The sequence below is a fragment of the Eumetopias jubatus genome, unplaced genomic scaffold (assembly GCF_037043125.1).
Source record: "Eumetopias jubatus isolate StellerSeaLion01/CBP00866 unplaced genomic scaffold, mEumJub1_p1.0 scaffold_13, whole genome shotgun sequence".
In the NCBI taxonomy this organism is placed as follows: domain Eukaryota; kingdom Metazoa; phylum Chordata; class Mammalia; order Carnivora; family Otariidae; genus Eumetopias; species Eumetopias jubatus.
Genome location: NW_028274819.1, coordinates 45,510,554 through 45,535,958, shown reverse-complemented (window position 1 = coordinate 45,535,958; position 25,405 = coordinate 45,510,554). Strand labels below are relative to the sequence as shown.

Below are 25,405 nucleotides of genomic sequence, written 5' to 3'. Positions count from 1 at the left end.
GTAGTTGAAGGAAGGGAAGCTTGGAGAGGTTTAGGTACCCTGCCCAACGTCACACGGCCAGTGTAACATGTCATAGGGGCAGCGTTTGAAGACAGTTCCTTGGTTGGGGGCTTCACGGCTGCCAGGCCAGAAAGATTGCGTATTAAGTCACCTGTCAGGTTTTATTATTATGGCATTTGATTGGAGTTGAGATAGATTTTAACACTGAAACAGAGGTCGACTTCCCCTCACTTGGCGTATTTGTGCAGAAATGGTAAAGTACACAATGACTTTGTTTTGTGTTCTTGGTGGCCTGTTTTACTCTGTCTTCAAAATAAACATGTGGCTAAGGTCCTGAAAAATTGGGCATGACCCGGTCAAGCTTTTCATCAGGGGATTGTCTCACCTTAGTTTTGTTTTCTTGAGAAGGGGCAAGAGTTGCCACTGCCCCCTTGTTTTCAGTCCTCTAAAGACTGTGGGGACCCAGTACCCCTCCCCTCTCAGACTGGGTATACTGGCCATTGAAAATGGGAGGGTAAGGCTCCTGGGGGCTGGACTGATCCGAACTCCTTTATGTATGTGTGTATTGTGTGTGTGTGTGGAGGGTGGAGGTGAGGCTGGTGTGGTTTGGAAGTCTGGGTTGATGATCCATATTGGGGTGTGTGTGTGTGTGTGTGCGCGCTCGCGCGCGCGCGCGTAGGCTGATGCTCTTTGAAAGCCTGGGACTGGACCTGCCAGTTTCTCTGGTTTTTCTTTGGAATGTGCTCTGTTGGCAGACTGTCAGAATAACTCCCCCCCGCCCCCCACCTGAAGGCCTAGATATGGAAATGGCCTCATGCTGGGGGTAGGATTTAGGCAAATGACCTTGACTTCACTCCTTGATAGTGAGGGTGCTTGGGAACCTGGGAAGATGGGATGAATTCCTTCCCTTCCTTGCCCAGGTGACCGCAGGTGAGCAGGTGGAAAATATGCCTTAGGCTGTGAAACGCGGTGGGCAGTAGAGGGCCTGAGGGGGGAAAAGGTTAATGGGCTTGCCCAGAGCCCTGAGTAATCAGGCCTCCAAAAAAGGCATTCAGGGGACGCCTGGGTGGCTCAGTTGTTAAGCGACTGCCTTCGGCTCAGGTCACGATCCTGGAGTCCCGGGATCGAGTCCCGCATCGGGCTCCCGGCTCAGCGGGGAGTCTGCTTCTGCCTCGGACCCTCCGCCCTCTCATGTGCTCTCTTTCTCAAATAAATAAATAAAGTCTTTAAAAAAAAAACAAAGAACAAAAAACAAAAAAGACATTAGGGTCTTCAAAATGGGATTGCTCATGTGGTTGCTACCCATCTTTGACACCTTGGCTGGTTTAGTGAGAGAGACATCGGGCTCGTTGCTATTCTTTTCCTCCTGTTCACCTGGTTCTGGTGACTCTGGTCCAAAAGGGCAGGTTGGGGCCACTGACGGCCAGTTCCTGGGGCTTGTGCTCTTGTCTTTCCCTCCTTCCCAGACCACTGGTTTGCTCCCTTAGAGTCTTCACACCTTTCCCTGTGCCTTTTGGGTACTTCTGCTGTTAGCCATTTTGGTCTTGCCCTAACTTCGTATAGTTCTCTGTAGCATTTGGTATATTTAGCAAAGGAGCTGAAAAGCCTGGCTTTGACATCAGACCCTGGTTCCAGCTCCAGTCGTGCTTTTACTGGGCATGTGATCTCCAGTAAATGATTCCGTTTCCTCATCTGAAAAATAAAATAATAGTATGATAAAGTGAAATATGATGAAATACAGTGAATGGCCCGCAGTGAGCCATGTTGTCTCCCCCAACCAGTTCCGTTCCGTAGTCCCCTGCTTCCTCTGCCTCCAGCCCCCCCCACCCCAAGTTTCTGAGGGCTTTGTCCCAGCCAGAATGGCCCCGGCTGACAGGAGCTCATTTATTTGTTTTTCCATCTTCCTCTATTGGGTTTAGTTTTAAGCTTTTTCCCAGCTTCCACTCTTGCTGGATTTCCTGTTCTGTTGTTTTTCTCTCTTCAGACAATTTCCCTTTTGCTTTCCCATTTTTACACACAAGACACGCATATACACACATGCATGCGGCTTGGACTTTTCCTCTTTTATCCTCTGCTCTTATCACTGTGAGCTCTTAGAGAGACTGCCCCTGCAGTTCCCTGAGTTTCACCAAAAATGGTCATCAGAAAAGCACCACTTCTCAATTCTGCGGCCTTTAACACTGGAGAGCATCGAATGTTTTGGCTTACAAAGTTATCAGCACTCTCAAGAGTTGTTACTATTTTGAAAAAACATAACGCATTCTCATTCTCATGTTTGTGAACTTGTAGAATTACACACATTTCTTCTACTTATCTCTCTGACCTTGGGCAACCTCTTTAATCTTTTCGAATCTCAGTTTCCTTACCTATAAAATGGACATAGTAGTACACTGCCTGGCAGAGAAATAGTGTCCATTACGTCACCATCACTAGGTGGTCACCATCTCTGGGTAATCACTCTCACCCAGTAGCTAAAATTAGAATGCCAAGTACCTCTTCGTCTAGTATCTTTCTGTGTGAGGGAGGGGGACAAGAAAAGTATGTTATATTTTATTTCAGATTTTTCAGAATTTTTATTATGGAAAAATTCAGTACAATAGAGGGCAATGACCCTCCCGTGTCCCATCGTAACTTAGCAACAGTCATCAACTCCTGGCCATTCTTGTTTCTTCTAAACCCCTGGCTCCTCTCCCACTGGATTTTTGTTCTGAAGCAATCCCAGATGTCATACCATTTCATCTGTAAAGTTTCCAGTAAGTGCTTAAAAACTATGACTCTAAAAAAATACTAATATCATCACATTTTAATAATAATTCCTTAATATAAAATATCTATAAAAGTCACCGTTCAAATTTCCTTGATTGTCTCGACAGTGTTTTCCCACGGTTGGGTTTGTTTAAATTCGGGTCCGGACAAGATCCACAGGTTCTTTTTGGTTACTGTGTTTCTTAAAACTCTTTAGAGATCACTCTTCCCTCCTTTATTTTCCTCTTGCTGTTGGTTTGTTATATAAGCCTCACTGGGTCTCTCTCGAGTTCCCCTCATTCTAGATTTTGCAGCCAACATCCTCAGGGTGCCCTGTATCATGTTCCACTGTCCTCTGTAATTCCCATAAATGGGAATTTAGATCTACAAGTTCGATCTGGTTCAGGTTTAATGTTTTTGTTTGTGGGTTTTTTTTTTTTTTGAGAGGAATATTTCATAACCAGTATTTCCACAAGAGGCATGTAATCATAACGTGCAGTCGTCTCTCGTGATATTGACAGCCATTGGTTTATGATCTCTGACCATATCTGTTATTTCATATGGGCTTTGTAAACTTGTAATATTCCAGTCCTCTGGTTCTTTCTTCATTTATTAGCTAGTAGACTCTTAGAGAAGTGTTCTCTTATCAGTTATTTGGCTAACCTGGTGTATCGTTTGTACAGGAGAGGCAGGTTTCTGGTTTTGTTTTTTGTTTGAGTATCATTATGCAATCGTAGATTTTAAATTATTGGATGCTTTTGACTACATTATAGTTCCTCTTATTGATACTCAAATTGTACCATCTTTGGCCATGAGGAGTTTCTTTAGTGGGCTCCTTTGTCCTTTTGATGTGACCTGGATAGTTTTTGATAGCTGCCTGCTATCCAGTCTCTTCCTGTGTATTCTTGACTTAGAATGAACCATTTCTGCTGGGTTTTTGGTTCCTTGTAGTGGAAAATGGTATTTCAAGGCTACAGTGTGAGCGCTTAGGTCTCTGCTCCCCACCCCCTTGTTCAGAAATGGATCCCACCTTCCAGGTCAACTTGTTGGCCCATGGTAAATCCTTTCTTGTGCACCTGTCTCATGTTGGCTCCTTTGCCTCTTAGTCGTCACTTCATGCCCTTGCTTGTCATCTTGTCCTTTTCTCCCTTAAGAAAAAAGGCCAAACCAAAGAACTCCCCAGGGACAGGTCATGGTTTGACACTCATCATGAAGGCCAAAGCTCACATTAATTTCGGCTTTACAGAAGACTTCAGTCAATGCCCATTGGTCATGTCTACCCAGTAGTTTGTTCTGCTCCTTGTTTAAATAACCAGAAGGTGAAAAATTCCTTATGTTATTACCTTTCTGGGCCATTCAGACTGCAAGCTATATTTTGATGAGATGGTTGCGGTCATTTACACACATCTGTTTGAATAAATACTCCTTGAATTAAGTTTTGTATCTTCCTCTCTTGAAGTGTTTAAAATAGAATATAGTTAATCTCTCAGTCATTTAAAGAATTTATCACTAATACATTATTTTTATAAGCAAAAAAACAACGTTAAAGCTTTGTGGTTTTAGGCAGATTTATGCAGTGGAGTCCTTAGAACACAGCAAGTGTGATGCTGTTGTGGGAACACCATAGTATGCCTCTAAGCCTAAAGAGTGCTTTTTTCTTTTTTTTTTTTAAAGATTTTATTTATTTATTTGACAGAGAGAGAGAGAGAGCAAGAGAGGGAACACAAGCAGGGGGAGTGGGAGAGTGAGAAGCAGGCTTCCCGCGGAGCCGGGAGCCCGATGTGGGACTTGATCCCAGGACCCTGGGATCTTGACCTGAGCCGAAGGCAGACGCTTAACGACTGAGCCACCCAGGTGCCCCGAGTGCTTTTTTCTTTAACGGGTCTGCTGTCAGACTTATTTTTAGCAATTCCTATCTTTGTTTCTTGGAAATTGTTTTGATACCCATGTCGGTTCATCGCGGAATATGCACTTAAGGAAAAAGTAAAAATTAAAAAAAAATTAAAAGCTCATCTTAAGGAGAAGAAGCTATAATGCTCTCCTTAGAGGGTCCATTCAGGCCTGGAGTTTCAGCTTCGGTAATACTTTTTTTGTTTTGTTGATGAAACAAAGCCACGTGCATTCACAATCCAGCCAACCCAGCCTCACAGCAGAATGAGCCACGAGTCCTGAAATTATTGTCATTCATGACATCCCTGAGAAATTAACCAGCATCCTGGCCTGTGAAATTTTGGATACTCACTTAGTAACTAACTGCCTGCCCTCCCTGCGTTTTATTTTCATTTTTTTTTTTTTTTAAAGGCAGTGAGCTTCATTTAATGGTTCCTCTGTATTAAAGCGAAGCACAGCATTGTAGGGGTTCGTCCCCTCCCCTTTCCTCCATGGGCACAGAGAGAGGGCAAGGAGCCCTGTAATTCACAGGCAGGCTGGCCTCTGTGCCCCGAGGTAAACCCGGTTTCGCAAAGGGAATTTTCATTGTGGTCCTGTGGCTCCCTGACATAGTGGAGGCTTCAGGAGGCAAGTGGTAAAAAGCTACCAAAGAAAAAGCTGGGCTGGAGCCACTGACGTCATGTCAGTAAATCTGCTGGAGGAGCCCCGCCGAGCAGTGCCTGCCAGCCAGCCCCTGCACTTTGGCCTTGCCTGGTCAACTGTTCTCACTGTTTCCTCCACCCCTCACCCCCCACCCAGCCTACATTGTTGTTTTCCTTTTCCCTGTGTGTGCTGGGCTGGTGTTGAAACCCGTAAACACTTTGAAAGCCATCCCTGAAGCTGGTCCTGTGTTTGATGCCCTCCACTGGGGAGAAAGGGAAACCCAGGGATCGGTGGGCAGGGGAGGATTGAAAAAACTGGTCCCTCGTGGGACTTCTCGATGATGAACGAATCTGTGGGGACCTCGTGGGAAGCAGCCAGAGGTGCCAGCTCCTGACTTGGTCCTTTTAGAGAGCTTTGCTCTTCAGTACTGGGTGCGTGTGTGTGTGTGCGCACACGTGCATGTATCCACCCCCATTCGTCCACTTGTGCATGCATGTGTGCATGTGTGTGGTGGAACGAAGAGAATAATGTTCAGAGGCAGAGGACGGTGGAAGTCCTGAACTGCAATGTTCTGCAGAGGGTGATTTAAGAGAATGAGTTCCACTAGGAGTCCTTTATTACCCATTACTCATTGGTCAGCTAACCCTGAACTCTCCCTGGTTTGCAGCTCGCACAGTTAAATCTAGAGCTACATGCTTCTTCACATCTTGGGTATTTCGAGTCACAACCCAGATGCGCCTGAATTAAAATATTGCTGTGCTAAATCTATTTTTACATCGAGGGGAATGACATCTAAAAATAAACCTTATCCCACCTGTTACCCACTTTTGGGAAGTTTGAATGCTGTCAAGTCACAGCCCACAGACTAGGCTTTTGATCATGGCTTCAAATGGGATGTCCACATACCCTTTTTCCTGCCATTGGCATGATGTTTTATTTTATTAACCATTGTCCTCCTGTTTTTTATGTTGCTGTGAATATTCATTTGCAAATAAGAGTGAAGCATGAGTTCAGGTTGGTTTTGAAGTCCCTGCATCTTAGGGTCAGAAACATTAAAAGCAGTATCTTCTCCATGAATCATTAGATGAGTCAGTTCCTGAAACCACTACAAGCCTCATAGTTCTTGGCTACAAGCAAAAGCAGGAAATCCAGGCTTCAATAACTTCCTTTCCCGGTCCTGGCTGTAGTTGCATTGGTGGTTAGGTTCTGCTGCCTGCCTTTGTAAGCGGTAGGAAGATGTATGTCTGAGGAACAAAGGCACTCGAGTCAATTTACTGAAACTGTTTATAATTTGTGGTCTTGATCTGAATGTGAGGCTGCACTGGCATACCCTGCTCGGCCGTGCAGCTCTGCACACTCCGCCTGGGAAGGCGCGGGCCGGGTCCCTTGAAATGCCCCAGCAAATGCAAGGCGAATGTTGCAGGGAGCTTTAATGTTCCAGTGAATCCTCAAACTTGTGGGCATGGAAGCAGACATGAGGCAGAAAGCTCTGGAGTCCATATGTACAGCTGAAGTATCAACTTCTTTTGTTCTCTCCGTTAAGAGAGAGGGAGGGTGAAGGGAGGGAGGGGAGAGAATGAGAGAGAGAGAGAGGGAAAGAGAGAGAGAGAAAGAAAGAAAGGAGAGGCGAGAACACACCCATGCCAGCCCACCCGAGTTCTGGCTTGTCTTGCTCTTTCTTGCAGTTTACTTCCTTATAAACAGGGTCTTTTCCCCGCCCCCCTTTTAATTCCTTTTGCAGTGTTTCAGGCCAGTCTTACTGACTTCAAAATCAGCTTGATAACTATTTTGTTAAACACTCGAAAAAGTAAAGGAGAAACATGAAGTGCTTATCTCCCAATGTAGTGGGTCCACTGCAACTTGAGTATCTCCTCTTTTATGAGCAGACTCCAACTTGTCTGTGTTCCTCCATCCGAGCAGACGCAGGTTGGTGTCTCTCCCCGTGGGGCGGCTGCTCACTGCTACTTTCTGCTTTGCTTGTGGAGTTATGGACTTTTTCGATTTGGGGAAAAAAAATTAAATTAAGTGTGATGCATTTTCATTTATCCACTCCTCTGTTCTTTTCCTATGCTAATTGGTGTTAGCTGGCAGTGAGAAAATGGGACTGAACTTGGACTTTTTTTTCCCCCACTGAGTATATATGGAGTCATTGGAAGTTCTGATAGAAGTCTAAAAATAGAGTGGGTAGGCAAACCCTGTGAAAGAGATAAGGAAAAAGAAGGAGGAAAGGTGAAGTGATGAGCAGTCATATATATACGGACGCTGTCTTTTAAATTGAGTTTGTTTCCAGTTCATAGCTGGCAATGACTCAGGAAGGCCCAATTCTATTTCAGCCTTTGTAAAGGATAAAAGCAAATGCAAAAGTTTGCCTGCCTTTTTAATGAAGCCTGCCTGATTCAGAGCACAGATAGGCTGGTGAGTGCCACTTTGTTCTTTCTTGTCATTTGTATTTTGTGTTTGGGTAATTCTCTGTTCAACCTCAGTCTAGACTGAAAGGTTCGGATAAGCTGTTGAGAAAGTTAGGCTTATTTTGATTTTAGAGGTTTGACTGAGAGTCATGATATCAGACTTGGGTTTTCCAGATTTCGGGCTTGTAAAACAAAACAATGCAAAACAAGACCCTTAGTCCTAGGTGAGTTTGTTAGGAAATCACGGAAAATATATTCTTCGTATTGACGTGTGAGGAGTTACTGTCTAAACTTGGAAGAGATTTTTCCTTATGTCATGAGAGATACAAACCCAATTATTTTTATTTGTCCTTCATTGATCTGAGAGTTAACTTATTGTTAATGTAGATTTCAGGCTGGGAGTACAGACCAAAGCTGGATTGCTTACCTTCTCTGGACCAGGTTGTTCAAGGCCAGGGATTGATTCATTAATTAAAATCAATGTAAATGGATTTGTAAGCCTCCTGTACAGATTATCTTATTAGCAACCACACAGAGCAGCCTGTGATCTGTGAGGAATGCGTTTGTTGCCCTAGGTGAAATAGACCCCAACTGATGGACTCTTTGGGGCTACTTTATGAAAAACCCAGTGGCTTTTGTGTGGAAGGACTGAGCCTTGCTTTAACCTTTACACTGAACTGTCTCTTCCTATGGAAAATTACTTTTAGTACGTTTGCCCCAGAAAGCTTCCGTTCTGTGTGTGTGTGCTGTGGTGCCCTGGCAATGGCTGCGTCTCTCTCTCACCTTTGTGTTCATGATCTCAAAGACGTTTTCGTGTACTGGCTAGGTCTTGCCTGTTTCCAGGTAAGATTCCTGCTGAGAACCTTCCTCTGAAGAGAAAGTGAAGAACCAGAAATAAATTTCCATTTGATAACGACAAAATACTTTTTTTCTCGACCCAAGCAACCAACAAGCAAGCTACAGAAAAGACATTTATCTGTTATTTGAGGATCTGGCTGTACAGCTGTGCTTCCTTGGAGTGAGGATAAGAAGACAAGATGGTACCTTTGGAAAACCTTGTGGCTTTAACAAAGGTCAGAGTTCATTCAGCTAACATTTGTATCGTTATTTATTTATTTATTTTTTAAAAGATTTTTATTTATTTATTTGACAGAGAGAGACACAGCGAGAGAGGGAACACAAGCAGGGGGAGTGGGAGAGGGAGAAGCAGGCTTCCCGCAGAGCAGGGAGCCCGATGCGGGGCTTGATCCCAGGACCCTGGGATCATGACCTGAGCTGAAGGCAGACGCTTAACGATTGAGCCACCCAGGCGCCCCTGTATCGTTATTTTTTATAATTGTGCCAGGCAGGTAGATATCCTTTACAGTTAGACCAGCTTGCCCACCTCCTCTCTGATGTTTGGATCAAGGGGGCACATCTCACCCAAGCTGAGTTAAACTGTCTCCTGAATATTTTGGAATGGGGATGGCAATCCTAGCTTGTCTTTTTTTTTTTTTTTTAAGATCTTATTTATTTATTTGAGAGAGAGAGCATGAGAGGGAAGAGGGTCAGAGGGAGAAGCAAACTCCCTGCTGAGCAGGGAGCCCAATGTGGGACTCGATCCCGGGACTCCAGGATCATGACCTGAGCCGAAGGCAGTCGCTTAACCAACTGAGCCACCCAGGCACCGAATCCTAGCTTGTCTTTGATGTTCACATTATAGTTCAGGGAAAATCTCATTAGGGAGATGGTTGACTCGTGAGTAGAGAGAAGCATGGAATAAGACTACTTTGTAGAGAGAAAAGAACAGAGCAATTGTGCAGAGCAGGAGATGAGAGACCTTGGGAAAATTCTAATATGTGGATGGTTTTCCATTTCCCCTGTGGGCGGGCTCCGTTCTTGATTCAGGGTCTTCTGATAGACCCCTTGGCCTTATAATGAACCCATGTTATCCTCTCCCCCCCCCCCTTAGGTTTGCAGGAGTGTGTTACTGTTAATTGAAACCAAATGGTCTCTGGCCAACTAGTTTGCTGGGAAATAGGCCCTGTGTGGTGTTCTGGAGAAGCCCTGCTCACAGAGGCAGCTCCTTGTGGCAGCATGTGGCTTCTGCTGGCTTTGCCACGCAGGGCTGCTGTTCTGGACCCCTTGCTCCAGTGTGGGTTCAATCGCAGGGAGCATTAGTTTGTTCCCTGGGTGTTAGCCAGCTAGGTAGTAACTAGTGGGTAGTAACTAGGGTGACCGCCTAATGTGTGTCTCCGACTGGAAAATTTCAAGGTCTTACCTAGGCTTTTCTGCTGCTTGATTTGCCTTGTGGCTTTTAGGTTGTATGGTGCTTCGTTCAGACGTGACTGGTGAGGAATTCCCCCCCACCCCCATACCCCAGGGCGCTGGGATGATCTGGTCGGCTGAGCACCTGGAAGGAGGCACACCGGGTGTCTCATTAGACCTGAGTGTCCTGCCTAGTGGCACCACCCCTCTCTTCCTCCCCTCCCAACTCTGATCAACGTGGAAAGCATGCCCTCCGTGGCCTTCGGCAAATGCTTCCTGATGATAAATCCAATGTGTATATTGTGCACGTGCTTCAAACTTCCTCCCAGGGAATCTTCCAAACTCATTGGATTAGCAAATGCATTAAGTGGCAAATGCCTTCTTGAGGAGACCAGTAAGATGTGTGCCCTTGGGGATGGTGTCAGATACCAAATACTGCTTCCTCCACTATTCCCCAGATTTTTTTGAGGGGGGGGGTGTGTGGCGGGCAGGCAGTGTAAATGAGCAGGGACGAAGATTTAGATGAGACTTAACATTTAGAAATAACATAGTAGAAGCTGTTAAGAAGATAGAATTTGTTTTGGAAAGTCCTTGTCATGCACATTATCGCAGACATATATGCAATATTTGTTGGCATCTTTTACAAAGTTGAAGCCATTTTTAGTTCAGGCTTGATATGACATGTTATGTTCTACTCATTTAGTTCGTAAAGTTTAGTCTGTATATTTAGAAAGTAGAAATAGAAAGTAGAAACCTGGAGAGTTTTTTTTTTCTCCTGTAAATTGAGAGGTGGCAGGGAGGGGAAACTTTGTAGAACATTACCAGGACGTGGATGTGAGGAGTGTGGATTTATGGAAGTGCATTCCCAAAGGTCCCACATCTAATAAAAAATAACATTCGTCTGATGCTTTATAGTTCACGTAGTTCTTTCAGTAGGCTAACTCGCTTAGCCCTCATGACAGCTTGCCTTTCATAGATGAGGAAATGGGGGTCTCAGAGATTAAGAGGCTTGCCCAGGATCACACAGCCAGTGAGTGGGCAAAGGGCAGCCAAGCGCTGAAACCGTCCCCTGATGCCGCTGAATCGTGCAGGAGACCTCCTTTGCTGTGCCCTCTCCATCCTGGAGCGGGGAGGGGGAGGGGGAGGTGTTAGGACAGGGCTATGGAAGCGTGACATGGGGATCGGGGAAGGCGGGCAGGTGGGCTCTGGGGACAGGAAAGAAATAGTTTGAAGCTACCAGTTCAAACAGGTCTCGGCAGTGTTCAGAGCACAGAAAAAGCAGGAATGGACTCAGATGACCTGCCCACTGGATTGCAAACCAGGCTGAATGTCTTTGTCAGGCAGGGAAGGTGTGTTTTGGTTTGTTTGTTTGTTGTTTTTGTTTTTAAATACGGATTCCTGCTGTTGACGCTGGATCTTCTAAGTCAGACTGCCAATGGTGATGCTTGGGCGGGGGGGGGGGGGTGTTCAGAAACCTTCCCAGGTGATTCTTGTTAAGGTATCTGAGTCCCTCTTAATTCTGGCCCCAGGTTTCTTTAACTAGGAAAGTTCCATAAAATTTAGCTACTTAACATCTCCAGGGAGTTTATTAGACTAGCAGAATCTGAGATACCCCTCCCCCGTCATCCCCAGGCCTGCTGATTTCCAGGTGAATGGTGAGCACAGTACCATTTGAGATGCACAGCTAATATCTCAGGGAAACTTCAGTGACTGTGGGATGGGGTAATTGCCCATATACTTCCTAGGGTTGTCATATGTCTTCTGAGTTTCCTTGTCGTATAATGTTTCCATTCCCAGAAATTGATTTTATTTTATTTATTTATTTTTAAATCTTTTTTTAGATTTTATTTATTTATTTTTTAATGATTTTATTTATTTATTTGAGAGAGAGAGAATGAGAGATAGAGAGCACGAGAGGGAAGAGGGTCAGAGGGAGAAGCAGACTCCCTGCCGAGCAGGGAGCCTGATGTGGGACTCGATCCCGGGACTCCAGGATCATGACCTGAGCCGAAGGCAGTGGCTCAACCAACTGAGCCACCCAGGCGCCCTCAGAAATAAATCAGATTTATCAACTATTCCTTTATGGCTTCTAGGTTTTTTATTTGCATGCAGACGATCTTGCTTTGAAATTATTGGAAGAGAGTCTTCCACTTTAAAAAAAAAAGGAAATCATGATGTATTTGACAGAGCTGACTGTGTCTAGAATTTTTTTGGTGTATAAAGAGTGAGGTAGGGAATCCAGACTATTATACCTAATGCTTGGCTTGTCCCAACACTGTTCATTGAATCTGTAACACTGTTCATTGAATCTGATCCATTGTATGGATCCATGGATCCATACATGTTTTATTATCTACCTGGAGCCTTGATTACCATAGCTCTGTAATGGGTTTTGATATCTAATACAGCTACTCATTTTTCATTACTCTCCATTTTAAGATTTTTTTTTTCCCCTTGCCTGTTCTCATCAGTTTGGTTATCTAAATCCATTTAATTTCAGAAACACTTCGTCTAGTTGAAAAAAAATTTCAGAAACTATTTTTATTGGGGTTCTATTAAGTTTATAGATGAGTTTAGCCTCATTCTATTTTTTAACATTTTTGTCTTTTCTAAATTATATGTATTAGTTATTCAGAACATTTTCCAGTAATTGTTATGCCAGCCATGTAACAGCTATTTTGAAAGTTTTAAGAATCTATCTTCTGTGGGATTATCTTTGGAGAGACTCTCCCTAACCCGATTGTCCTACCCAGTGTCTGTTCTCTTTTCTCCTCAGCCCAGCTGCTTGTTGATCTGAATCACTACGTCCTGTTCATTTCTCTCAATAAAATTAGTTCGCTGATTATGTGACTTACCCCCTAGATTGTAAGCCCCACAAGGGAAGGTTCCATGTCTGTTTTTGGCCAGTATAGTTGCTCAGTGTTTAGGAAATTTCTGGCAGTTGGTGCTCAGTAAATATTTGTTAAATGAGTTGGAATGAAAGAAATCCCAGTAACCAGAGCTTCTGGCCCTTTAGTTGAAGGTTAGCTTTGTGTAGAATTGTGTGGACTTGAATCTCAGTTTGAATTCAGCCTACCATTAGAGAAATGATGTATGTCATATATAAAGAGAATGTGTGGTCTTTGGGGGAAGCACTAGTTATCTGTCACGGAAAGGAGGACAGGCCTGCGAGTGTTTTCATCTCGGAAAGCTGACAAGGTGGTATGAATTCATTATGGAGAGTGGGGACTGGCGACCACTGGTGTCTAGCGTAGGCCTTGTCACCAAGCAGGTCATTTTTTTGGTGAATAACACCCTGACTCAGATTCTGCCACTTGGAATGTTGCAGCATCTCCCTTTTAGATTTTTCTGTTTATGTTAAATTCTTTTTTAAACTAGGGAAAAGAATAGATTACTGCACAGAACTTTGGGTCTTTTTTCTAAAAGTCCCTTAGAGAAATTAGTATCACCCATTTAGTAGAGCCTTTCGTTTTAGGCACGGATACTTGACTTGTGGGGTCCTTATGGACAGGGACAGAATCTTCATTCATTTTAATAACATTAACGTCCAGGTGCTTGAAAAAATTTGGGGAGAGTCTCTCCAAAGATAATCCCACAGAAGATAGATTCTTAAAACTTTCAAAATAGCTCAAGTAGTGAGGGGCACCAAAGTATAAACCTACCGTATATTTTTACATTACTAAAAAAGTGACATTTTCCTTGGGGGAGTACAGTGGAAAGAAGTTCTGCGTATATTTTAGTTTCTGCTAGCATTCTTAAAAGTCACACTGGTTATAAAAACTCTTCCTTTGGTGATGGAAGGGAGACTTTCTAGAAATTCTATTTCTCGACTCATTATTTCCCATCACTCTGAGGCGAGAAGGGTGGGGTATTTGGATGGAGTTGGTCAGTCACTTGAAATACTGCTGCTGTTGCTTCTTAGTCCATGATTTCAGGTCTATATTTGGAATAAATCGAAACTCCTGTAGCATTTGAGGCCTTGAACACATTTGGTGCCAAGGGACTTGGTCTTGCAGATTATAAGTAGTTCAGTTGATTGTTTTTTCAATAAAAATTATTTTGAAAATAGTCACTGTGGCCGCATTGCCGGCCTCTGCAGACACCTCCTTGAGCTCCGTTTGAGGGTCCGTGGGAGAGGTTACCCTGGGAAGGACAGAGCAAGGAGCCCGTCTCCAGCAAGGCCCACCTTCCAGTACAGCTTTGGAGCAAAACCTCAACAGTGCCCACCGGGGCCCCAGGCCCCTGTGGTCCCACCCCCTTTGAATTTGTGTTTGCTTCTTCATGTGTACACTGTACACTATTTGAAGAGTATGTGTAAGTCCGTTGTGTTTTCTTTAATAAAACTGCGTTTATCTTGTGTGGACAGATTGTGTTCTTAGAGTCCACATTCTTAGAGAACATAGGGAACAGTTTACTTAGATTTTTTTCCCCCTTTCTTTAAATAAAGGCTTCCTCTGATTATCAACTCTAAAACTGTTGAAAGTCAGCAGAAAAAGTTGGTTGAGGGGAAAAGGCACTATTCTGGAGTGTTTTAATTTAGTAACTATATTTTGGAGTGGCAAGGGCTTTTACTTTTCTAAAACCTGTATCAAACAAAGTACAACTAAGATCCCAAACCTGAATTGGGCCTTGCTTTTGATCTGGGAAATTGGATATGTGGAAAGACCAAACAGGGAGGTTTGAATAAATGAGGTGCCACTATGTTGAAAGCTGTTTTTGACTAAAGGGGAAATTTGAATAATTGGAGTGGGTTGTGCCTGGGAGTCCTCCCTGTCTTTTTTGAGTTCCAAAAGATGGTGTGAACTTTCGATTTATTGTATGCCAGCATCTGTGTTAGGTGCTGAGGATTCAGAGAATGAGAACTCTAGGTTAATTCAAGGAACATCGAGGAACCAGGGTAGGGGGAGAGAGAGCTGTGTTAGGGGGTGATTCCAGTCTCCTGTGGTGAGTGATGTCATGGGGAGGGGGAGGGTCTGCCAGAGAAGAGACTTGGGGCTGGGGGTCCTGAGTTTGGTACTGCCAAAGCTAAAATAAAGACAGCTTACGTAAGGAATGTGAGCTGCTTGTCTTTTCACTCCCCTGGACCATGTAGATGACACTCAACATAAACAAGATGAATTTCTGTATGAAATTCCAGTGGCTGACAGTATAATGCAGGAAATGTGACCTATCGCAGGGTTGCCTGCAGGATCTCTCTCTGGCTGGCTCCAGACCCTTCTTTTGATCTGCTCATAGGCTCTATAACTGGAGACCTGGAGGAGGTAGAGCCACGCTCTGGACTTCCTTTATCCCCAGTGTGCCCTGGAATGGTGAATTCTGCTGCCAGCACTGAGAGGCTGCCTCTTGGTCTGCCCCTTGAACCAGACCCTTTGTGTGTTCTACTCTGTTCCACGGCGGCCTCAGGTGTCCGTTGTCCTGGGCTGGTACCTGCCTGCAGCCACACAGGGTGCCGGTGTTGGAACTGACCCTCGGTCTTACCCTCTGGGAACATCACAGTTGGGTTAAGTAGTTTCCCTCTCCTTCTACTCATTCCCCAGACTGGTCCCCATCACAGCTCTGTACAGTGCTTTGTGCCTTAATGTCCTATTTGATCCTCAGAACAATGCTGATGTAGAAAGTGTAAGGCTTGCAAGCTTCATTTTAGAGAAGGAAGATTTGAGGCTCAGAGAAATGCATCCAGATATGTAAGGGGCAGAGTCCAGCAAGGAATCCTGAGTCTTTGTCAAGTGCTCATATGGCTGAGTGGCACCTCCAACCTGCCCTGCCTTTCTCCCAGGCTCAAGCCTTGATGAAGTGTCTCTCTTCCCCTTCTGAGAACCATCTCTCATATCTGTAACTTCCTTTCCATTCCCTCTGAAGCTACGACCATCTTTTCTTGCCTAGATTTCCCTAGCTGTCTCTGAGATCTTCCAGCCTCAGTCAGTGTTTGCTGTGGTTAATAAAATTGCTACAGCATCATCATTATTACCCAGCCATACTTCCGTTCTTATGACCAGCATTATACTTAGCGCTTTGCAATTCATTTAATTTTCCAATAATTCTGTGAAGTAGGTGGAGGGTGGTATTATCACACCCCTCCCTCATTTAATAGAAGAAGTGGCGGAGGCACAGAGAAATGAAGAGCCTTGTCCAGAGCGTGCAGCTAGCCGCTTTCAGAGGTGGGATTCAAACCCAGACTGACTGGCTTCTGTGGCTTTTAGCCGCCACACCTGATCTCAGACTGATTTCTCAGGAGTCCCCTCCTCCCTCTCTGCTTCATCACCCAGCCAGTGGACATGTTCTCTTCGGCCTGGTATTTGAGGGCCCGGCCGTGTGGTCTCAGTGTGCCCTTCCAGCCTGGCGTCCTACAAATGGGATGTTGTCATTTCCCACATGTGCCGTCCCCATGCCGTCCCCTCCAGCAGGAAGGCTTCCCTTAGAGAATGAGGACTTTGGTGCTTGGCTGTGCCACCGAGGATGTGTGTGACATTGTGCAAGTCACTCCTGCTGGCCGAGCCAGGCTTTTCCTGCCCAGTCCATGGAGATAATGTCACCTCACCCGCTGGTGTTCTGAGATGTAAGTGGTGCATTGCGCATGCTCAGAGAAGAGTACCACCTTTTTTGTTTGGTCTGTCAAAACCTCCTTGTTTTCTCTGCCACCACCTCTGTCAGGAATTCTTCTCCCCGTCCCTTCCTCCTTTACCAGAAGAGGATCTTGATTTCCTGTGGCCCATCAGTGTCTTCTTAATGGCACCCTTACCATCCTGCATGCTTTATACCATTCTTCATAGCTGTTCTTCCCTCCACCTCCGCTGTAAGCTCTCTCAGGGTGTGGACTGCGGCTTGCACACCTTTGTCTCTCCATAGTGCTTTGCATACAACTGGCATTCAGAATATATCCATGGAGTGAGTGAATGTGGGGCCACTGGAATCCAGTTACTGTGTCCCTTGGAGAGCTGGGTGAGTGGTGCCCAGTGTGAGTTGACCTGCAGGAGCGGCTATCTGTTGCATGGGCTCTGGGTGTTCTTTTTGTTAAAATTCTTCCTAGATACAGGGGCACCTGGGTGGCTCAGTCGTTGGGTGTCTGCCTTCGGCTTAGGTCATGATCTCAGGGTCCTGGGATCAAGCCCCATGTCGGGCTCCCTGCTCAGCGGGAAGCCTGCTTCCCCCTCTCCCACTCCCCCTGCTTGTGTTCCCTCTCTCGCTATATCGCTTTCTGTCAAATAAATAAATAAAATCTTAAAAAAAAATTCTTCCTAGATACAGCTGGAGATTTTTCCTCTCATTTTCAAACCAAGGCTTAGGTAGGGGTAGTGCAAATTTGCATAACCATCTTCTAAACAAATTAACTAAACCTCCAAATCTCTGGAAGCAGAGTGGCCCTGGGTGTGCTTTTATTTTATTTTATTTTATTTTATTGTTATTTGGTGAAGACTATTTAAAAAATTTTATTTTGAAATCTAGTTGAAATACGATATGATATTAGCTTCAGGTATGCAACATGGTAATTCAACAGTCATATATGTTATGAAATGCTCCCCATGATATGTATAGTCACCATCTGTCATCACATAGCATTATTACAATATTATTGACTATATTTCGTATGCTGTAGTTTTCATGATTTACTTATTTTATAAGTGGAAGTTGGTATTTCTTAATTAACCCTTCACCTATTTCATCTATTCCCCTTCCCTCCCTGCTGTGTCTGGTGACAGTTTGTTCTCTGTATTTATGAGTTTCTTTGTGCTTGCTCATTTTGTTTTTTACATTCGAGATATAAATGAAATCTCACGGTGTTTACCTTTGTCTCTTACTACACTTAGATAATATTCTCTAGGTCCATCCATGTTGTCACAAATGGCAAGATTTCATTCTTTTTTTAAGGCTGGGTAATATTCCATTGTATGCATACACCACAGCATCCATCCATCATCCATCAGTGGGCATTCAGGTTGCTTTCATGTCTTGGCTGTTGTAAATAATTTGGCAGTAAACATAGGGGTGCGGATATCTTTAAGAATTAGTGTTTTCATTTTCTTTAGTAAATACCCAGGAGTGGAATTACTGGATTGTGGGTAGCTCTATTTTTAACTTTTTTGAGGAACCCCCATCCTGTCTTCCAGAGTGGCTGCACCAGTTTGCATTCCCACCAACAGAGCACAAGGACTTCCTTTTCTCTGCATCCTCGCCAACACTTGTTATTTCTTGTCTTTTTGATGTTGGCCATTCTCACTAGCATAAGGTGATATCTCATTGTGGTTTTGATTTGTGGGTGTGCTTTTTAAAACACTGCATGGCTTTTAGAGCACAGAAAGAGATATGTTAGAGAAACCTGGCTTCTGCCGAGTCAGACACGTATTATATTTATCCTCTGTTACGGCTGCATCGGCTTTGTGGTTGCTTTGTTTTGGGAGCTCCCCTCCATGTACCGAGACCAGAGGAAGGTCATGTGTGTACTGGACGGGCCTCCCACCAAGCCCAGGGAGAGTGCAGTGTGACCACTCAGTTTGGCATGTGGAATTTGCTAGAGGAGCCACTCTTTCCCCCTCTGAGAAGTTATGGGTGACTGAGGTGTCTGAAACCAGGTGGCCTGCATCGTGCTCACTCTGTTGGAGGAGAAGGTCCTGGTCCTCTCTTCCACCCTCCTGGCCAGCCACTGCCACTCAGTATTCCTCAATTTCAGCCGTGCTCAGTGGTCTCTGCTGCCTCTGCCTCTCTCCTACCTGCGTCTCCGCTGTGATCTACTCTCGCCCTTGTCCAGTTCTTGTTTCTAAAGAGAAGAATGTGCATCATTTTACAGAAGCCTTCCTGTCTCCTATAGGGCGATATAAGTAAGCCTGCCTTCCTCTTCCTTAGGCCCCCGTCGATCACACTGACCCCTGTGTTGGATTTATCCCCTTCTCTCCCTCTGAGCCCCCTTGAGGACAGGAACTTTGTATCCCATCTGGTACACAGGAGCTCAAAGCAGGCTTGCACAAGTCAAAATAGAGCTAACATTTGCCAAGCACTAGAACTGTTTAATGAGCAGGTGAGTCCTGGTTCTGGTGGTGGTCACTCATTTTCAGTATCTTCAAGTTCTCTTTGAGGACACTGCAGAGCTGTCCAAGATGAAATATAACATTTGTGCTGACAAAAGCATACACCATGTGTATGCCCAGCCGTTTGCCTTGCAGAGTAGATATCCAGCAGGTACCTGTGGAGTGACTGACTGACTGAATGAATGAATGAATGAAAAGAGCCTCCATCTTCAGGGATGGAAAGAGAAGTGGAAAGGACTAAACTTCTGTACTGCTTTTGCAGCTGAACTTGATGCTTGGCTTGAGGGCTGAGGCACAAACTGAGCTGACAGCTCTCTGGGCATCCACGTTTCTCCCGTGTAGTCATTTCCGTTTTTGAGACCAGCGGGTTTTCTGTATCTTCTCACACTTTCCCAGACCCCATGTTTTCTCCCCTATTCTTCAGAATCCTAGAATTCTACCAGAATTTCAATCAGACACAGAAAATGTACCCATAGCTTCAGAGTCCTCACCTCACAATCCTCTGTGAAAATAGTTGATGTCATCGTGCGTGATGCAGCACGGAGAAGAACCTGAACACTCGCCCTGGTTAGCGCAAGTCCCAAGGCTGGATTCTACGTGCCCCTGCGATCCCCCGCTGATAGAAGAGGAGTGGAGGATGTAGTCAGCGTTTTGCTTGCATTTGTATGTGTTTATCCAGGCAAACGACGAGAAGGACCAATTCTTCGAAACACTTGACACGTACAGAAATGAAGAAAATCTTGCCTTATACTCTGAGAACAAGGCAGCACAGATTGCTGAAATGCTGGGTTGTATACCAGCTCCTACCAGAAGTTGTGTGTTGTCTAGATAAATTCAGCTTATTAAGTAGATAGCCTTTTAGAATGGTGCTGTAGGTGTAACATACAATGTGTACATTATGCTAGGATATCTTTTATGAGTTATTTAGAATGATAATAATTCTTAGGGGTTATCTTTTTCATACTGCAATTTGTGGACCCTTCAAGGAAACTTTTCGCTAAAATATATCAAATGAGGTGATAAATAATTTTTTTTTTACATTGGCTGATGAACTCCGTTGCCTGAATCTCTCAAATAGAATCTCACTTTTTTAAAAAAAAAAAGATTTTATTTATTTATTTGACAGAGAGAGACACAGCGAGAGAGGGAACAAGGGCAGGGAGAGTTGGAGAGGGAGAAGCAGGCTTCCCATGGAGCAGGGAGCCTGATGCAGGGCTTGATCCCAGGACCCTGGGATCATGACCTGAGCCGAAGGCAGACGCTTAACGACTGAGCCACCCAGGCACCCCTAGCATCTCACTTTTGCCCCTTGTGTATCTTGCTGAAACTTCTAAAATAAATTGAATGAGCTCCATTAGGCAATACGGGCTTGTGTTCTCTCCATGCTTATTTACAAAAGCTGGTCGAGTGTCAGTGATGAAATTGAAACTTAGTTTGAACTCAATGTGTGAAACACAATGAATTTGACTCTTTTGAAGTTTTACATAAATATCTGTCAGAGCCTGGTACTGAGTATCCAGAGATTTTTAGAGCTGACCTCACTGAACATTGAATTATATCATAGGAGATACATTTTAACAGTGTTTTTCTTTAGAAATAAGAGCTTAAATTGGCCAGTGAAAGTACTTCAACTCCCTCTGAATTGAACATTTTCTGATAAGAAATGTTACCCAACTTTAGAATAAAAATTTCCTCTTGCCTTACCTTCAGGTTTCTGGGTTTTAATTTAATTGAGTGGATTTCTGAGGCTGCGAGTAGAAGGTTAACATAGACAACATTTGCAACTATTTATGAATCAGGACTTTTGGTATATTGTAGGCAAAATAAAAGAGAAACCTATTAGGAGCTTCATTTGTGATTTAAACCTATGTTCATGAGAGCAGTTTCGTTGTATTTGTAATAAGTACTGCAACTTAAGAAATTCTAATCCCACTTTTTATCCATTTTGTTGCATATCCGGGTCATTATATGTAAGGTTCCCTGTGACAGGGGATGATTCTGCTGTTCAAACCGTCACGGTAGCTATTTCTCAAGCAGGCAGGGGGCTTTTGGGCTGCAGGGTGCGTGTTGACTTGGAAACTTGTCACTGAGCTCCTTTCCTGGTTGCTTCTAGGACTCTCCAGGTCCTCTGGGGTAGCCAGAGCAGATGGGACACTCCCAGTGTCCTGCAGCTCATGAACACTCCAGGCTTGAGCTGGAGGGTCAGCCTGGCTCATGCCGGTCAGGAGAGCAGTGGTCACGGTTGGACCTCCTGACATTCTCCGCCACAGTCCCCCACATCCCCATCTTACACTAATGGGAAAACCAAGCTAAGAAAGGGCATGTGACTGGCCCAAGGTCCTCTCTTGACCTTGACCTTGACCCCAGGAATCTGTACACCATGCGAGGTGTTGCGCTTGTAGATCTCAGTTGCTGTGTCTAGGAGGAAAGTTTTGGTTTATGAAACTGCCTCCAGATCATTGGCTAGTTGGAGATTTTCCAGAACGTTTAAGTCTGGGAAAGAAATGATGTCTGTGGCCCTTGTTCCTTAACAGAAGCATAATGCCAGCAGAAGACTTGTTTACTCGTGCTGCTGTACTTGCGTGACTGGATGTTTGTCTCATGGTTTGTGGAGGAAAGCAGTTGATGTGTTTGTTCTTTTGAAAACACTGGACCGAGACCTAGGATCACCCCTTTCACTCCTCCTCATGCTTTTGCTTTGGTGGCCAGCCAGCTGCCTGCTGGCTGTGTCAAAAACAAAATCCTTCTACCCACGGACATGGTGGAGCTATCTGCAAGCCATTTTAAGGCATGTATTCAGATGTAATGATGACATTTGAGTTAGTTTTCACAGAGTGTACACCAGAACTTGAGGACTGCACTCACAGGCGACCTTCTCAAGCTTAGCTGCATCACTCGTAGGTGATTTTCTCTGTGCTCTGCTTGTTTATTCTTTTTTTTAAAGATTTTATTTGAGAGAGAGCAAGAGCACGAGCAGGGGTAGGGGCAGAAGGAGAGGGAGAAGCAGGCTTCCCACTGAGCAGGGAGCCCAATGTGGGGCTCGATCCCAGGACCCTGGGATCATGACCTGAGCCAAAATCAGACACTTAACGACTGAGCCACCCAGGTGCCCCAATACAATTCTTTCCTTAAAGTAACTTCTGTGAAGTAGAACTGCCCATCATAGAGTATGCAGATTTGACACTCTAATCCCTATTGTCAAAACGGCCTCCAGAAAAGCTATACAATTTAGACTCCTGTCAGTAGTATATAAAATTTTCCTCCACCCTTGCCTCAGTCAAGGATGTTTTGAACAATGGGGTTATAAACCTTCAGCAGGACAGTCTCTGACCCACAAAACTGTCCACGGCACTAATCCATACTCACCTCACTGATTCTGTGTCTTCAAGAAAAAGAGGCAGGGTTCTATTCTTGCTCAGGGTTCAAAAGCCTTAGTGGGTCAACTCTGGGCTACACTGAGGCACAAAGAACTGCACATACCTCAAGTGAAGACAACCACTTAGTTCCACATGGAGGTCTTTAGCTCTGGGCTCTGACCATAAAGCAAATCAATCACAGGTAGGACCCCTTGCCAACCCTGCGAGCCTGCAGCTCCCGCAGACAGCTGGAGCGGAGGTGTACATCCCTGCTCATCATTCCTGTCCTCTAAGGGACACTGGTAACAGTGAGAGCAGAGCTAGGACTAAGGGCACATATTTGAACAAAAGGAAATTTTTTAAACTAAAACCCACTGCCACCAATCGGTGTAGCCTAAGATTTCATGTTGCCAGTATCCTTAGGGGAAATCTGTTCTGTTTTTTTTTTTTTTAAAGATTTTATTTATTTATTTGACACAGAGAGAGAGAGACAGCCAGAGAGGGAACACAAGCAGGGGGAGTGGGAGAGGGAGAAGCGGGCTTCTCACCGAGCGGGGAGCCCGACGCGGGGCTCCATCCCAGGACCCTGGGATCATGAGCTGAGCCGAAGGCTGACGCTTAACGACTGAGCCACCCAGGCGCCCCAGATCTGTTCTTCGTTAATACAGTTTCAGTATGAATACTGATCAACACTTGGAGCAGCAAAACTTTATAATTTTTTGAAGAATATTTCTACAACTCCTCCCTGTCTCCTTAAACAGAGGATGCGTGGGAAAGATCACAGCCATATTATGAACACAGGTGCCCCCACTGTGCTAGATATCATGCTGACCACTCAAAGCAGCAGGGCAACGAGGGCTCAAGAACTCCAGTTTAACAAGCTTTTTAAATGTGCCTACTCCTGTGCTGCCTTCTTCCCACATGATCGGCTCTCACCTTCTCTCTTTAGCAGATGCTCCTGACTACCTCAGAGCCATAAATGGCCCCCTCCAGCCATTTTTGCTGTAGGGAGAAATTAAGCAGATTAGGAATGCAAATACATTAAGAATAAACAAGTAGAGGGACGCCTGGGTGGGTCTCTCTCACTGTCTCTCTGTCAAATAAATAAATAAAATCTTAAAAAAAAAAGAAGTTGTATTATGTATGGATAGGAATGGACCTCACCATACTGTTTGGTGTAGTGACAACCTGGGACTTTAAAAAATTCATTGCTAAAGGAATAGCTAAGTAAACCAGTAAAACCATATAGTGAATATTATGAGGCCATTGAAAGTGATGAGGTTGACTTTTGTCCTGTGATGGAGAGATGGCGGAGGGATTACGTGAGAGTTACAGATCAGTAGGTCATGTGATCCTATTTTCAGTATATGTGTGTGTGTATAAAATGAGTACATCTTATATCATGTTTTTTATATTCATTAATTTGGGGGAAGAATCTATCAGATGCTAATAATGATCATATATTTAGGATATAGGATCATGTGAAGACTGTCATTTTCTACCTAATACATTATTGTTTGACTGTTCATAAATGGAAAACCAGAAAAATGAGATTTTTAAATTTTACAACCAGCTTGGGCCCCTTTTTGCAATCTTCCAGTTCTTTGACTTACTGGATCCTTTCTCATCTTCCTTTTCAGAAGGAAGCTTTTATACATTTTAAACTTCAACACCGCAACACGTCTCTCCCCTTCCCCCCCTTAAAACTTCTGCAACAGTAATAAGCAGAGAAATAATAAAGTATTAATAATTCGTTTAAAAAAGGGATGGTATTATGTATGCATGCTTCATGAAAATAATATGGCAACTATCACTGGGTGTCCACTATGTGCCAGATGTTTGGGTCACAAGGGTGAATGGGACATGGCTCCTTGTTCTTCAAAAAGTTCATGGTGAAGTGAGGAGTGCGGTGGTCCCAGTGGAAGTGAGTATAAACCAGATGACAGCCACTAGCTCACGGAGGGCAGCCCGGTGCCCACTGTGGGAACGCAGTGATCCTGGTCATGCAGTCCTTCAGGGAGGACCAAGCGCCTGGTCTGGCCAAGCACCGTCCTAGGACAAGGCAGGTAAGATCCTGCTCTCGTGGAGCTCCTGTGCAGCAGGAGAGAGAAACGGACATGTCTTGAAGATCACGATCACTGTGGTGATGAAGAGTCGAGACGTGAGTGCCGGCGTTTGTCCCACATGAGTAAGGACGGGGAGGTGCAGTGAGGCTGTGCAGGGGAGAGGGTGGGGGTGAGCAGCAAGGGAGGCTGTGGAAGTGGTGGGGCTGGCATTCTGGACAGAGGCTCCAGCTGGCGCAGAACGGGCGGCCAGCCTGTGGCGGGCTTTCCAGGGCTTCACTGCGAATGCCGAAGTGAGGAGTGTGGGTATGTCTCTTGGTGGCTGGCCGGCCGGCAGGATTTTCACCTGGGAAGAGATGCGATTGGATTAGTGGTTCAGAAAGTTTCCTCTGACTCTGAGGCTGGATTGAAAGGGGAAAAGAGACAGGAGTCTTAGGGTGTGATCTCCAGAAGAGATGGTCTGGCCGCGTCAGAGGGTGGAAGGAAGAAAGTAGTAGAATGAGCACGACTAAGGATTGTAAGCAACAGAGATCCTGTGTAGAGCAGGAGCTAGGAGGGACTGATGCAGTTGTGAAATAATATTTGTTAACTGGAGTCCATGTTTGTCTGACGCCACCTAAAGAGTCACCACTGACCCCCTAAGGCTGCAGCTGGGGTTTTGCCCAGCCTAGCTTCTCGCTGTCCTCTGCGATATTGCATAGCATGAACCTTCCCAGGAACCAGATGGACCTTTTGTGCAGAGGTCCTGGCTGGCAAAGCTGAGGTCTGACGGCTAGACCAGGCCTCTGCAATTCACACTTTAGTCCTTTAGTGTCTGCTCCCCCCTGTGTGGGGGAGGGCATGAGATGCAGCTTCCTGTGTCCCCTCCTCCTTGTCCCTTAGAGACGGCAGACAGGCCCTTTACCCTCTCAGGTTTTCCTGAGAATCACTACAAGGAAACTGACACAGAAGCAAGGGTAACAAAGTAATAAAGGTAAAGTAACAAAGACAGCAAGGTAACCAATTAACCACAGTAACAATGAAGCAAACGTGGG

The 25,405-nt window shown here is 44.8% G+C and overlaps 1 protein-coding gene across 1 annotated transcript in view; it reads left to right on the top strand.

Annotated features, from left to right (window-relative positions):
* Nucleotides 1-10,178: 10,178 nt before the first annotated feature.
* The window catches only part of TEAD1 (TEA domain transcription factor 1), a 228,616-nt gene continuing 213,389 nt past the window's right edge, over nt 10,179-25,405 (top strand). Inside the window, exons 1-2 of the mRNA XM_088018138.1 lie at nt 10,179-10,326; nt 25,345-25,349. Of these exons, the coding sequence (XP_087874264.1) occupies nt 10,179-10,326; nt 25,345-25,349 (153 nt within the window). The remainder of the gene's footprint in view (nt 10,327-25,344; nt 25,350-25,405) is intronic.